Source organism: Amphibalanus amphitrite, unplaced genomic scaffold, assembly GCF_019059575.1.
Source record: "Amphibalanus amphitrite isolate SeventyFive unplaced genomic scaffold, NRLGWU_Aamphi_draft 000030F_arrow, whole genome shotgun sequence".
NCBI lineage: Eukaryota > Metazoa > Arthropoda > Thecostraca > Balanomorpha > Balanidae > Amphibalanus > Amphibalanus amphitrite.
Window position 1 is genome coordinate 713,303 of NW_024881526.1, and position 16,169 is coordinate 729,471.

The following is a 16,169-nucleotide window of genomic DNA, read 5'->3' on the forward strand; positions in this document are numbered from 1 at the left end:
GCGTCTGGCGTTATTGGAATTGAACTCCCTCTTGAAAGTTGAAAGCCAACTGAAGTGGTGGGAATCAATCGAAATCTTTTTAAAATAGATATGAAAATGTTCAAAATTTTCAGCTGATCAACAACATAACAACAAAGAGAATGAACAGATGACACAGTTCGGATATATCGTTGATGGTTGCAGTGTTCTAAAATTGGATTTGGGTTGAGTGTGCCGATGAAGAAAACAATCCTAGGATGAGAAAAAAAGGATGAAAATAACTGAAGTATTTTTGCAAAATGGTGTAATGCCAATTTTTATGTCAACTGATAAACCAGGATTTCATGTCAGGATCTTGACAGGATGTGAAACAAAAGGATGTGGGACCGTGGGTACATCAACCGTCAAGTGACATGTAAACTGGCTGTTCGAATACATGAAACTTTTTCAGAGATGAGGTCTATTCAGTCATTCATATTTTTGGGATGAAAACACTTTCCCCATTATGTGTGATTTGCCACCAAAAAGTCTAAAAAATGGAACACTGGATGGTTTGTCATACCCAAGAGTAGACGTTATTGGAGGGCTCAGGCTAAAGGTTAAACGTACCGCAGTAGATGGCGACACGGTTCTCCCGGGTCTAGTGCGGTACCCTCTCACCAGGTGGCAGCCAAATTCAATGCGGGACCGTCACGTCTTAGCATCAGGCTGGTTCCCCATCCGACATGCCACATGGCCGGCAAATTACCCAGCGCTAGGGTTACAACAAAATAAATTAACACGCCCAGGCCTCGTACTGAATATCTCCGTTTAGGTGCTGGACTCTGATTGATGCAATGGCTAGGTAAGGCTTGTTGAACGATGAAATGGAACATCTTGCAAAGCTTTTTATTATAACCGCAGGCTGTTTGAAATAGTAATTGTGGGTTTTGTTGGGAGCTAGGTCTTACGGCATGAGGCCATTGCAAACCTATGGTATGATAGGATAGGGTGATAGATAGAGGACTGTGCGGATCATCGACGGTGCACGGCAGCGGCAGAGACTGTCCCGCGGTTAGGCTGAAATGTTCCGACGGGACAGCGTGCCCCCTTGCTCAGACGGTCACCCCCCGGAGAGGGTGTCCTAGTGCATAGGTGGAGTTGCCCTCACCATAGTTGTTCTGCCTCGGGAGGGGGTTACCGCCAGCCCGGAAAGGGGAACGTAAGAGTGGATGCGGATGAGTGGGTTCTGACTTCCTGAGGAAGACAAGCAGAATAACTAAATGTTGGCCTCTTTCGGTTCTACATAACTATGCCGACTTGATCTGCATCGGTGCCGTTGTTTTGGGACAATTGTTGCAGGGATGAAAGAATCCGTCTGAGAGGCTAGCTGCTTGTCCTCGTATAAAAAGGCGCTTCCAAATCTCCACTGGCTACCTTTTCCCATGACTGTTTGCCTGCGACGGTAATAGCGTTACGGAAATCCGGTAAGTTGATAATCGTAGCGCTGTTTGCATGTTATACTCATGGTCCTCGGCCGCCTGCATGTCCCGCTATTCGCTCACACGGACCGACAGGCTAGCTGCCCTCCTCTCTGGGTTCCTGCCCGGTTTGGCACTGGCCGGTGGGTGGGAGTCGGGACCGATCCCCTGTCCCGGCGGCGGTGGCGGCGGCGCGCGCGCACCGTATACCACCGCCGGCGGCAGAGATCAATACGGGCGGCCCGGCTGGAGCGGCGCCGCACGCCTGTCGGTCCGTGGCCGGTGCACCGCTCGCCGGCGGGTGCAGAGTGCCGCCGCCGCCGCCACCTCCAGTCGCCGCCATGCAGAACCCGCCCAGGAAGGTGAGAGCTCGAGACACCCCGTGTGGCCCCGCCTGGTCCTTGACCCCTGGTGAGGGCGCCTCCATCGGTTCTGTTCCGGCCGCCACCGCTGTCCGCCACCGCCCCCAGCGGCGACCCCGCGTCGCTCGCTGCTGGAATTGACCCGCTCTCGGATCCTCAGTTGCGTCGATTTTGTAGTCGACGGTCTACACTCGACGCTGATGTGTAGACCCCGAGTCACCTGTGTCGGCGATTGGGGCATGCGGCTGCTTCAAGCGCGAAGCTCTGCTGAGGTGGAAAGGCCTGCTCCACTGGTTTGAGTAGACTGAGGCTGCTTATTTGGTTATTTTCCGGAAGAGAAAGCTTACTTATTGTAAGGGAACCCAGACCATTTGTACTGGTAGCATATTATTGATTCAAAGAGATCGATTATCATCATTCCTCAGTTTATTATAACGCTGGAAATATCCAAACAATTAAACGCTGATACACCCTAGCCATGTAATCTGAGCCGTCCTCTGCACGAGGGTGCTCGGCGATGCCAATGCAGCAAGCGCCCGCAGTTTCCATGGTTACAAACCTGAGACAGCTCGCCGAGACACCAGCGTCGTCTTACCGAGGAGCGTCTAATGAACGCCGTGAGCTGCGTACTTATGTTCAGGATCGCAGGCGTCATCAGATAATGACGTTAGCTCCGCTCCCAACTCGCGTTAGTGGTGAGCTTTTATGCCACCATGTTGCAGTTTGTTGGACCCACTGGTGTCTTAGGAAGGCGATGTTTTTCTTCATATCAGGACACTAAAACATTGTACTTTCAGTGGGAAGATGATTGACAGGGAACGCATGTGCGCCATGGAGCTTAAGTGCTGAGGAATCTGGTAATTATTGGCTTCAAGAGGCCGGGCTCAGTTTGTCGTGCTGTGCGGCACAGCCTAACTATGCGATTTTACAAACGTGCCGCTAGATGGCACTACTAGTCGACGCCTGAAGCTAGGCTGTGCCGCAGCGCGCCCGTCTGCCGCGGTCACGGCTGCTTGGCAGAGGTGGCGTCTCGTCGAGAAGCCCAGCCCCCAGCCCAGTCTCAAGTAAACAAAATCCAAAATGTTATTTGTTGCAGTGTTATTTTAGAAGTTGTGTTAGCGATATTTACCACGATGCATTTCAGTGCGTCGAAACGGAAGGTCAAATCAGACAGTGAGTCCCATACCGCACATTTCATCCATTGTGATAAAGGTAGACCCGGTTCTACTCTCACTTTTTTGGACGAGCTTATTAATTGCAATGCAATTTAATTAGGTTCAATACTATTGTCGTGTAAGTGAATTAAAAAACAACTAGTAGTGTAGTAATTACGCTAAGTTGTGAAGGCGGCCCCGGCCTTGCTTGGTATGTTTTTAACTGACGATGTGTGTAAATAACCTCATTCACAAAGGTTACGAGTTTCTCGTTCATAGGAACATAGAGCTGCAAGATATCATTAGTGTAAAAGGAGTCACTCCGCCATAACATTTGTTCTTGAATTAACATGGCGAAACTGTGGTTCAACTCTACAAACTGCCGTTTCAGTTACAGCTCTGTAGCTATAGAGCTATACCGCAGTCGTGCAGTCGAGCATACTATAGGTACGCCATGTGTTCAGTGACAGTGTATGTACACTCACATGTAGGCAGTATATATGCGTTACAATGAGGTCAGAGTGTTTGTGGTGTCGTTCTACTCCGTCTGCGTTTGTTTATGGTACGCAATCATGTTACGTGGAAATGGAGCTGCGACTAAAAATGCAGTGCAGTCTTTCGTATACCGAATGCCTTCTTCAGAGTTAGTAACTTTCATTAGAATTTCGAATGTTTTTTTTTTACAACATGAATGGTGACCTTCACTTAATGTCGCTGGTCTGAACTCTTCCCGTCTAGGACTTAGTATATGAGTTTCATTATTTTGATGGTCAACGAACCTTATCGATCTAAATTGGCAAACTTAGTTATTTACGAAAGCCATAGACACTAGACATTCATGGACCGCGCTAAGCAGATAGCTTAGCTGGCACCCGATTTAAAGTTCTTAAGCCTGACCTCTAATTGAATCACTTGGTCTCTACTGCAGCAATGTCATGCAGCTGGCAAATTTTGTCATCTCTTGCTACCGTTCGTTACTAAATGACATGCTATGTTCGTAGTGCACGCTTTATTTGTTTAATTTCCTTACTCTAAAAATGTCGCGTGATGGATAATGCACTTTCGTCGCTGCGGGCTATTTTTTTTTGTGACCGGCGCATTTGTCACGAGCTGGCCGAACTGGCCGGCGGCGCCAGAGTATCAACGGTTGGCATCCGTCAGCGTCGCTTCCCTTGTGATGGTACACAGGCACTATAGCGGCTCACCCACGGCCGTGTGCGGTGGCGGGGCTGACGAACCGGGCGTCATTGTGAACCGGGGACCGACCGCTTGGCTGGCGACTGTGGACTGATGCCGGTGGTCTATTGCGTACGACTGAAACGGTCAAACGAGAAACTGAAACGGTCAAATGAGTGCCGTAAAGCCATCTAATTGAACTATCAGATGATCTAGTCTATATCGAAACTATGCATTTCTGTGCAAAGATACTTTGATATCAGACTGCAAGTCGACATGCTCTGGTAGACGCAACTCATAACCCAACTTTTGACGCCAGGTTATAGATCAATGACAATAAATACCTGCGCTCCCCATACGTGGTCCGTCTTGCTACTAACTTATGTCACCACCTGCGTCGCCCAGCCCAAGGTTTCCGAATTCCGACTATGTGCGCCCTTGCCGACTTTTGTTCAATGTTCCAAGCAATGCGATTACTTCTCCTTTTTGTGTTCTATCCGTGCTGCGTCTCTTCCAATCTCCATAATTGTGCTTCCATTGGACCATCGCTGGTAAACAACTTCCTTTTAATCTAGGTGAACGTTTCTTTTTGGTGCAGTAGTCATTCGGTCGCAAGACAGACTGATTCAGGACGCTCATCCTTTATTGATAAAGATGTTTCTTTAAATAGAGGTTATCAAATACCACATGCTTTGAAGAGTTTATGCTCATGGAATCCGTCCCCCAAATGCTGCGTTCCCAAATGCTCCCAAGTTCTATCTTTCAATCCAGGTGTAGCCAGACAGGTGAGCTTATGAGTCGTATCCGTTTCTTGGCTGCGGTATCCCTCTCCTGACTGCCCCCCTGACCCCTCGGCCCTCCCCCCCCCCCGGCCGTCTGATACCGGACTGACCCGGAGCGCCGTTCCGCCGCCGGCGCCGCGGCGGCCGGAGCCGGAGCTATGCTAATATTAGGAGCACTTATCTGCGGGATATGGGCCGGGACCGTGGATCCGCCGCCGGCAGTTCGGTCCGAGCACGGCTGGCTCTGATGTATCGCCCACCACTCACGGATCTCAGAGCTCGAGCTGCGTGGTGCTGCAGATTGCAGACATTCGGAGGAGTGACGCCGCAAACCCGTCCGTGTACTCTTTGAGACTAACCGCTGCTTAGCCGTGCATTGTGGTTACCGCGGTGTATTTGGTAATCGATTCTGCTTGCTGAAAGTCGGACTTGGAGGAGTGACGCTCATAGACCGCTGGTGTATGAGCGACCCGCAGCTGATGGTTCTATCCGATGATCCAGGTGTAGCCCAAGGCAGACGAGCTCATGACCCGGACTGTCCGTGTCCGTGTTAACTGAATACAGCGGGCTGAGCTGACTTCTGGGTCCGTGACCGGAGAGAAGCTGAAAGCGGCGTCGTCATCGCAGCGTTCTTTGCTTTCTTTGAGGACTGAGTACCTGTGGCTCTACCCTGGTATCTGATCGCACTGCTCACTCCGAGGCGCCCTCTCCTCCGCGGTAATTAATGAGCCTCTAATTAAAGACATCGACCGTAATCATCGGGGATTATGTTGGTCCGGGGATGTCGGTGCTCCGCCGCTGTGACAAACAGCTCGCCGGAAGTGGCTGCTCGGCGGCTGATCAGGGCCACGGAGGATGGCATGCGTGCTGGAGCACTGAGGTGCGTCTGTCTGCAACTAGCCAGGAGCCGCAGCACTGCTCCCTGGTCCAGCTGTGATGGAAATGTGTGCCGGTCCCGCTGCCCGGGCGGCCAGACGTCTGGTGTTTCCGGGTCAGCGCGCCGCGACCTCAAATAACGTGATTTGGCCGGCCCGTGAACCGTTCCATCTGGGCTCTGTGCTCTCGTCTGTCATCGATCCGGTGCCGTTTTAGACATGGTGCTCCACGTGCGCCGTTTCCGCTCGTGGCTGCGATTTAATTCGAATTCTAACATTTTAAGCTAGACGGCAACAGTTTTACTCGGGCGTTATTAAAGATTCAGTCGGGAACTTCGTGATTTCGGCGCTATTTTTTCCACTTGACTGAGTGACTGATAGCATTCGTTTAATTTTGTCAGAACTTGGCAGTTCGCCTTACCGAGTAGGATAATTTCGGATCGGGTCATCCTTTCTATGAGCTGCTCTGGATTTTATCGCATTTCTATGGGTTTATACCGCCCCACTCTGATTCATATAACCAAACCCGCTCTGCTCCATGGTGTACAAGTAAGCTATGCCAGGTTATATCGCACTTCGACACTGGGTATGTCGCACCCTTACGTCTGTCAATCCCAAATCATCGTCAGTTTGATTCCTGAGGATTCCTGCATTTTTTTTTTACTCTTTCATTTGTTTCTCGCTTTTCTGCTCTCTGTTATACTGAAACATTCATGCTTTATGTATATTTACCGTGCCTTGATGAAATCCTGCTCTGTTGGCCCCTGTTGCTTCAGCGCGTTATTGTATTCACGTATGACGTGGTTGATAAGTCACACCACTAGTTACCAGCCTCGGTCTCGTACTTATTTACCTTGACTGCCTGCCTTATGAGATAGGCTCATTGTTTGATGGATGTGCTTGTATGTTTTTGTCTGTGCTGTTTTTATCTTGCATGTTTTTGTCTGTACTGCTCGAATGGTTAAACGATTTATCTTCTGTACTAATGCGATGCTGTGCTGTATCCGGCTAATCATGCACATAATTGCATTACCTTTTTTATCGATTGCGTGTACAAATTGAGAGGCATGCCTGCTTAATACGTGCTTGCTCCTGGCTGCCGTCTCTGCCCTGAAGTGTTTTAAAGGCGCCGCGGCTGGAAAACCTCATAGTTGCTGCTTTGGTCGCAAAGTCGAAGTGCCTACAGGAACTAGCAAGTACTGTAGTATGACGTATAATAACGCGCGTCAGAGGCAAGGATTTCCATATCCCAACGACCGACACTGCTAAATCTCGGAGGGACGTCAATCTCCTTATGTAACCCCAGCTCCCCAGGGAGAAAGGTTTAGCATGGCTGCGGGCCTGGGAGACTCACCATCGCGACTCTATCGAGCAGCCTATGGTGATCGGCCGGTGGGGAGGACAGACCTACCAGTGGCGGCGGGGGTGGCATTGTGTGCGTGCCTCCCCGACCGCTGCCAGTGGCCAGCTCAGATGGCCCCTCAGATCGATCGGAGGCTGCGCCAGCCTGACCTCGACAGACCGGCCGGTCGGCGATGGTGGGCGGTCAGGGATGGTCCATCAAGAGCAGGGGCGGCCAGAATGGTGGAAAGTTTTGCTGTTACTGGATGATGTTTTTTGTCCTGATTTTACATCTCTGTTCTTCTCTCCTCCATATTGCTCTCTCTCTCTCTCTCTCTCTCTCTCTCTCTCTCTCTCTCTCTCTCTCTCTCTCTCTCTCTCTCTCTCTCTCTCTCTCTCTCTCTCTCTCTCTCTCTCTCTCTCTCTCTCTCTCTCTCTCTCTCTCTCTCCCCCACTCTCTCATTCTCTCTCATCTCCGAATCCCGAATTATGTTCCACGCTTCTGCCGATTTGGTGTTTGAACTTCGATCTCCTCTGATTTCTGACCTATGACCCCTAACCTCTGACCGCCATGGCATGCTCCGACCCCATTTCAGACTGACCACTCAGTGCACTACCGACTGCTCGCTTTCGGGGGTGACCGGGGCCAGCAGCCACCGTCGGTCTCGCTCTGTGTGACTTCTTCTGACAGCCCTCGCTCGATGACCCAGCTCTGCCTTTGGATGCGTCACATCCTTTTCCAGCAGTGGTGGCGGTAGCGTGGGCCTCAGACCCTTTGGGACGGTCAACAGGACAGTGTCCGGTCGGACCGAAAGTTGTTGCGAGAGGGGAGAGTCGGCAAGAGGCGCTCTCTGAGAGCCGAATCGGGACAGTTGCGACGGTCGCTAATCGAACTTTGACCGCTGTGGGTGGATGGACATTGGTCGCTGACCGGACTGTGACCGCTGTGGGAGGATGGACAGCGGTTGTTGCCACTGGATTGGCGCCGCCGTGGGACGGTCCTGATCATAAAACGGCCCACGGCCGACTGCAGAGAGGAGCAGTTCCCTCCACTGCCGCAGGGACTAAGTGCCAATGTTTGGGGAAAAGCTCGTTCGAGCTTAGTGTGGTCATGTCCAAAATATCCGAACATGACACGTAGAATTTGACGTTAGTCAGAGCACCGACCAGTGCTGGTGCTGGGGCCGGTTAGTAGCTAGATCAGTCGATCAACTCTGAATGGACTTGTCACTGCAGAGTGGCAGCGGCATCGCGGCATTCTGATCTGAGTAACACATTCGCCGAAAAGGGCTCAATCTCCGCTACAATCTGTCCGATGAGGAAACCGTCTTCGCCATGGCATCCGCAGCCGGCAGGGAGAGCTCCAATCTTCCCTAAAATCCTCTCATAGGGGGGGGGGGAGGAGGGACGCCATCGATACCCTTTCCATGGGCAGCAGGTAGGATACTCACTACCCAGTCTCCTCCCCGTACGACCTCCCGTCTAACACGCCTCGTCCACGGCCGGCTTCCCAGTCTCCCCCTACGACCCACCGTCTGTGATATCCCCTTCTACGGTCGACTCTGCAGTCCGCACCGTCAGCACGTCTGTCCGTCTGACATGGCTGCTATTTCCGGCGCGGCACACCAATCCGGGCCGAATCTCGGGAGGTATTTTCGGCAGACATCAGCCCGCCTGCAGGCTCGCGGTGCTGGGCTCAGCACCCGTGCCCGGTGACCTGTGTAACAGTAGTGGAGAGATCACACCGTAGCTGACTGGAATGACGGGCTCCGGTGGAAGAACTCTGAGAGGTGCTGCATGCATCCTATAGCATGCTATAGGATGAGACCATTGGTTTTCAGACGTCCTTCCTAGGCTGCTCTTTTGTCGCTCTCGGCACTCATATTTTCTCCGTTTGTTAGAGGTTCGCAATATGGCTGCTTCTGCATGACACCTGTTGTTTCCTGTTTTCTTCTGTTATCAGTATTCTGCTGTTGCTTCTATACCTACATTACTGACGTACATAAATATCCGACGGACCACTGACGTATCTCCCTGTTACTCTCGCAGACCACTGAGGTATCCCTCGTTCTCCCACAGCCCAATTACTTGTCTTCCAAAGACCAATGACGAATCTCTCCCTGTGCTCCCTCAGACCACTGACGTGTCTCCCTGTACTCCTACAGACCACTGACATATCCCTCGTGTTCTCCCAGACCACTGACCAATGACGTCTCCCCTTCCACAGACCACTGACAAATCTCTCCCTCGTTCTTCCACAGTGGCAGACCACTGACGTGTCTCCGCTGTTCTGCCACAGACCACTGACGTCTCCCTCGCTCTCCCACAGGCCACTGACGTATCTCCCTCGTTCTCTCATAGACCACTGACCAATGACATGTCCCCCTCGTTCTTCCACAGACCACTGACGTGCCTCTATCGCTCTCCCACAGACCACTGAAGTGCCTCTCTATTCTCTCCACAGCTCAGACCACTGACGTATCTCCCTCGTGTTCCCCACAGACTACTCACGCCAAGTTCCTGAAGGCTCTGCACTCTGAGCAGCTGAGCCGGGCCCAGGCCAAGAATCAGCAGGAGTGTGACCTGCTCGAGGATATCAGGTCAGCACCGTCGACTGTCGCGCGCCGTGCAGGCTTTAGACGGATGGGCGGTTTGAATGGGCTAGCATCTGCTGCAATAGCCTGTACTTTTTAGGTATACTTGGAGGTCTGAAGATCGGCCCTGCGTTCAGTCAAATGGATTGCATCGAGCGTTGCAGCATTTTAGCGGGGTGGCAACGGGCTAGTGATAACTGCTTTGATGCGACTATAGCTCGGAATCGTGTTATGATTTTTGATTGACTGATTTATCTGCTGTGCAGATCAATGCTTCGCGTAGTAAATAGTCTGTATAGTACAGCGTCAAGTGTCGGCTTATTGAACTATTTCTCCAATGAATTGCCATATATTTTGTGAAGCTAGCCTGATTATCTCGATGCACGTTAAAGAATAAAAGGTCGTTTGTCTTACATTGAGTCAGCTGGTGAGGCTCCGAGCTTCAAGCCGCTCAGTCATAAAAAACTATTGCGAGTCCAAAGGGTCGATAAGGTGTACGCGAACCCCATCTCTGATTCATTTCAAGGTAACAAGGTAAACACTACCCATTATAACCTTGTTAGTTCGTGAAATTGGATTTGATCATTTATTACGTTTATCGTTTACCGAAATATTTCAGTTATCTTAATCCGACTTGACAATCAATTTGATGATTGTAATTTACCTATTATTTTCTTGAAACGTTTTTCTTTACCCCTCGGTTCCCCGATTTCTCTCCGTGTTTTCACTCTGAGTGCGGACGGACCGCCGACCGACCATTTCAATAAAGCCCGTGCCCTGATGGTGGTTCGGAGTGCTGCCTGCGCTAATGAATTGGGGCCGGCGGGCCCAGGACAAACAGTATTACCGTGCGAGGGTGGATTAACCATTGGAATTAACGGAGATCAACGGATAGCCGCCTCAACCGAACAGTCTCGGGCGCGCTAATATGTAGAGCGGGCGATAAGGCAATGCTACGGGCAGGCTGTACTCGGTCGGTAAAACGTGGCGGTCGAGGGGGCTGAAGCTAGCTCCCTCTCTCTCTCTCTCTCTCTCTCTCTCTCTCTCTCTCTCTCTCTCTCTCTCTCTCTCTCTCTCTCTCTCTCTCTCTCTCTCTCTCTCTCTCTCTCTCTCTCTCTCTCTCTCTCTCGCTCTCCTCTCTCCTCTCTCTTTTTTCTCTCTCTCACTCACTTATTCAGAATGTCACTGCTTCTCTACAATGTTCTCTCTTTTTCGCAGGAACTTTACAAAGCAGAGGGCCGCTGTTGAGAAGTCTTACGCAGAGGTAAGCTTTTTACCGCGTGACAGAACCCTACCTAATGTGCTGCCGCGGTTACATTTTCCTTTTGCATTGAGCGGGATTCCCTCTGCGAGAAAATATGTCTTTGATGTGGTGTTCCAAATGACAGGAGATGTGTATCTTCATTCGGCTTATGTCGCAGGATTTCCATCCGGAATTACGTTTGAAGGCCTGAAGTCTTGTGTTGTGATACCACAGCGTTATGATTCTGTGGTATTGACAGCCATGGCTGGGTAATGACATGTTTCACTGTGACTATTATAAAAGTGAAAATTGTATTTATTCATTGATCTTTTGAAGCAGTTCTTGAGGATATGGTGGTTGATTTTTTTTTGTGCTTCTGTTTGGTGTTCCAGCTATTTTCGTAAGGTAGGTGTTCCCATGTCAGATCTCAAACTCCTATTTATTTGGGAATATTCACCACCATTTTATGGAAGATGGCTATCAAAGGGACTCACCTCCGAGTGCCACCCGCATTTCCTGTGAGGGATCGTGAATTTTTCAACACAACTATTTGGCTAGTCAGCGTAACATATGAGGGCGTCGTCGTCCCTCGTCCGGCCTTGTCGGACGTTTCCCTGAAGACTGTCTGAGTCTGGCCGGTGACGTCTGTAATCTCGTGGGATGTCTGGCTCTGGCCAGTGCCTACCAAGCAGACTGTGTCTGTGCTGGTGACGATCTCCTGAGCGTGACTGGTGTGGTTCTCTGGAGTGTGGCTGGTGACGTTCTCTTTCACCGCAGACTGTTTAATAGACAAACACTATGTCTGTGCTGAGCTGGTGCCGTCTGACCTCCCGTGATATCTGTGTCTGACTGGACCGGTCCTCTGCCGCAGGCGTTGCTCAAGATCTCCTCGGCCTACCTCCACAAGAAGATTCCACAGCTGCCAGAGATACAAGGCGACGGTCCCGAACAATGGTCAGTACGGCAGGTGAAATTGGTCGGTGGGACCCTAATGACGATGGTCAGCACCGCACTGAGCGATGCTGGTCGTCTCTCCTGAATTCTTGGTCAGCAGGACAGCCACATTTCTGAAAGGAAAGAACGCTGATTGTTAATTTTTCAACTCGAAATACATGTTTTTTATTTTCGCCACCGGACTTCCGGTCAGGGTCAAACTACCTGTACCCTGTACATGTACCCTGTCATTTTGACGAGCTATCTCTGCGCTGTGGAGAGGCTGCCGCTCAGCTCCGTGTCCTGGCAAATCGGGTGCGGGTGGTGGGACCTCAAATCTCTATCAGCTGATCCGCCACTGCCCTCTGACTCTGAGGAGTCTCGACTTCCTCTCAACCCACACCCGGTCCCGCCGGCCGGCCGCCGTCTTCCCAGCCCCTCGGCAAGGATCGATGGCCACCAGCGGCCGGCGTGGCTCGTCCGGCCGGCTGCTCCGATCGTCTGATTACCCGGGCACTGATGGGAAAAAACGGCCGCGTAAGAGCCACCCGACCAACCGGGCCATGGGCGATATTTAGCCGGCCTGCCATTCTCAGAAAAGCAGAGGCCTTGTTTTACCACGAACATGCAAGCTCGTTATTTTCACTACGATGTGGGTACTCAGAAGATGTGGCTGAACTTCTCACCAATTAGCTGCCAAGTTGTTGGCGTATGTGCGCAGCCTGTCAAACGATGTTTGCCGGTTCCTCGAACATGTCAATATCCATACTCATCAGATTGTCCCACATTGTATTTACTGGCGTGAGATTATCACACTGCACCGTGACGGTCTGACGAGACCATTTCAGGCCCGGAGGGATGATAGGAATTAGGAGGAGATATTGGTCTGGGTGAGCACCCTGGTGAGTCGCCGAGGCTGAACCCGTCCAGAGGACAAGCCGACCAGTCCTCCAAGCACTCACCGCACCCGGCTACGGGCGTGCTCTTACGGGGATTACCGCATGGGATAAAGTGTCCCGTCCAGCCCGGAGCAGGGGTTTGAGGCGTGAAGGAGTAGGATTTGTCTGTCATGAGGATGGAAAAGAGGGGACGGTGTCCCAGCCCCTCACCCTATCCCAGCTTTACTCTCAGTTTCAGTCCGCATTCTCTGTTTACGGAACGAGCGAAGCGAGCGGAGTCTTTCCTTAGATTAACGGAAATTTCTGAGTATGAGCGGCCGGCCGGCCGGCCGGCCGTGCGGACGCTTTTGCGAGGCTCATATCTCAGCAACCACTTGACCGATTTACACGCGGTAATTTTTGTAGGGTAGCTTCATTCCTTCTACCAAGTATTGGACTATTCCCGATGCATGTGGGTGACCCCTTATGCACGTGCCACGTGCAAAACGAAGAGGTGTCAGTTTGGTAATTGTTGCAATATCTCGGTAACTACTTGGCCGATTGCGTTGAAAGTTGGCATGTAGGTAGGCATTCACTAGGCACTGCATATCCATGTGCCAGAGTTAGGGTGCTGCTGCACGTGCGCACGTGCAGGGGTCGTTTCCAGATCTCGAGAACGGCTCGACCGATTGCGCTCAAATTTGGTACACGGTTAGGGACCGGTTAAGGTGCCGTGCACAAGTCAGTTGGGACCCATTTTGCACGTGCGCACGTGCAGGGTGCCGCTTCCAGATCTCGAGAACGGCTGGGCCGATTGTGCTCAAATTTGGCACATCGCTAGAGACCGCTTAGTTGGGTGCCGTGCACAAGTCAGTTGGAGGTACCCCCTTGAAATTCCGGACGTGCAAGGCTCACCCTCTCGCTCGCTCCGTTAGTCGCCCCAAAAGGCGTTATGCTGGTTCTACTAACGCAATCTGTGCCATGAGACCCACACAAACCCCATTATTCTCCACCAACCCTGCGCCACCATCCTCTCTGCGCCAGAATCACCCAATTACACTCTCCCACGGGGCGGTCCCCTCGGCCAGTAATCCTCGTGGAACACACCTGATGCCACGGCTGTGCGCTGCGTGCGCTCTGACCTGACCTGGCCCCGTTCGCGGCCACTCGGCCGCCGATTACGCGACTCTGGCTCCCCGGAATCGATACGGCCAGCGGCCGCCTGCTATCGGCTATTTATTGGCGGTATATCGACCACCGGTCGGTCGGTCCGGCAGGGGGTGGTGGTGGGACATGGACTGGTAGACAGCGGCTGTATAGCGGTGACGTCACCGGAGCTGGAGAGGTACCCAGTGACGTCAGAGCTATGGTGACGCGCGAATCCCGCCGCATGGGAGCGGTCGTGGAATAAACCTAATAACTGTCGGTGGAAATTATTTACTGAACACGACAGCGCAGTGCTATTTCTGCGGCACTATGACTGTGATAAGTGGTGTGCGGTTTGAATAACACACGATATTGCGTTCTGAACTGCATGGTGGCACTAAATATAGTGCTGACATTCAGAACGAAACATTGGATTATATTTGGAACCCGTAGCCCGTACGTAAGCCCTTTGACCATTAAAGTTCATTCATGGTAACGAGGCTTATTTATAGCGTGGAGCTGTATTGCCCTCGATGCCCTGCATCGTGACCTCGTAAGAGCTGTGACATTTTTGCCTGCTTGCTGTTACCAAATAAAGTCGCACTTGACAGAGTGAACAACTCATGATTAATGATGGCAATTCAGGAAGTTTTCGCTTATCTAGATCATGAAAATGCTCATGATCCGACGTGGCATGCGTTTTTGCATGAATGCCATGCCAGGAATGTGTTAATAGTGCGCGCTGTGTTATGCTAAGTGCTGACCATGGTTAATTGTCACCTCTGTCCCAAGAACATGTGATATGCTTATGTCTATCAGCAGACATTTACTCCCTTTTCCGAGAAATGCTCGCCGTGTGGTGCATATCCCGCACCTCGCAGTCAGCTGATGTGCGACTGCGATGTGACTAATGTCTTCTGCTCACCATGCTGTCTCCCCGTAATGTTATTATACAATATATGTATACAGGGTGATCCAAAAAATTTGGAACCCCTAACTTAAAATGTCTATAAGTCCGAAAGTATTCACTTTGTTGACAGATTGCGAACACCATTAGAAAAAGCGTTAAATCTTCCATAGCATGACGTTAAATTGGTGCATGTATGTTGTAAAGCATTGGCACACTATTAGCTTTTGGAATGAGCGTCAGAAAACTGAGTGAAACGAAATCGCCAAATGTTAACAATGCGCTGAAATCCGTTAGCACTCTATCTGTTGTCTTTTCGTGAATAACACCACATCCAAATTCAATTTTATTTCATAAAAGTTTACACAGAAGCACACAGTAGAACAGGTACACGCGTCCTAGCTTCCGCTGTTCATCACAGCATGTGCTCAACGCGAGCTCCGGGGGCCGTCACGCAGGCCTGCAGTTGCTTGGGGACAGCTCCGAGTCCGACTGCGCGGGTCAGCAGTCTCTGGGACAACTGGTCCCAGCAGGCCGTCAGCCTTTCCTTTCCTTACAATAGCACGTGAATGAGCTAACCGAACCCCCAACAAGAGACATGGTCAGAACAGCAAACCTTCAATCACTGGTTTGCGCATAATGTTCAAAACCGTTTCACTGAGTTTCGTGACACAAATTTTATAGGCATATGTCTAGGGCAATATTTATTGTAATAAGTAAGTACAATTAACTTGGTTTTATAGAGAATTGAACGTTCTTTCTAATGGTGTTTGCAATTTATCAATAAAGTGAAAATTTTCTGACTTACAGACATTTTAAGTTAGGGGTTCCAAATTTTTTGGATCACCCTGTATGTCATGTGCTTTACTTACTGGGACTTACTTTTTTCTACGAGCTGCGACTGACTGATGTGCCTCGGAACATGTTTTCAGCACGAAGGACGCTGTTGGACGAGTCTGGTGTGTCGTTGACAGCTCACAGTTTGATATGCCCCTCTGCTCACTGTCACTGACTGACCGTGTCTCCCTTTTTCCCCTCAGGAACGTGTTCACCGTATGGCGGACGCTGCTAGACGAGACGGAGAAACTAGCCAAGGCGCGGATGGCCGCCGTAGAGGTGTTCCAGCAGCGGATCACAGACGAGGCCAAAACAGTGCGCACCAGCAAGGTGCAGACCTCCAAAAAGGTCAGTTCAAGGTCCCGGGGCTGTGGTATGTCGCCACACGGAAGGAAGATGGTTTGACCCGACTCGTTAAAGGGCGTCTGTAAAAGGACAGGTTGACGTGTTGCTGCAGCAACAGACAGATGACCCAAAGTTCATCGTGATCGTTATTTCGTAG

General features: G+C 50.9%; 1 protein-coding gene across 3 annotated transcripts in view; it reads left to right on the forward strand.

The window, feature by feature from the left end:
- The first annotated feature begins 1,691 nt into the window (after positions 1-1,691).
- LOC122366784 (protein nervous wreck-like) overlaps positions 1,692-16,169 on the forward strand; it is a 56,238-nt gene continuing 41,760 nt past the window's right edge. For all 3 annotated transcript variants that reach the window (XM_043339379.1, XM_043339393.1, XM_043339384.1), the window contains exons 1-5: positions 1,692-1,801; positions 9,632-9,729; positions 10,942-10,987; positions 11,838-11,920; positions 15,871-16,015. In XM_043339379.1, the coding sequence (XP_043195314.1) occupies positions 1,781-1,801; positions 9,632-9,729; positions 10,942-10,987; positions 11,838-11,920; positions 15,871-16,015 (393 nt within the window). In that variant the 5' untranslated portion in view covers positions 1,692-1,780. The remainder of the gene's footprint in view (positions 1,802-9,631; positions 9,730-10,941; positions 10,988-11,837; positions 11,921-15,870; positions 16,016-16,169) is intronic.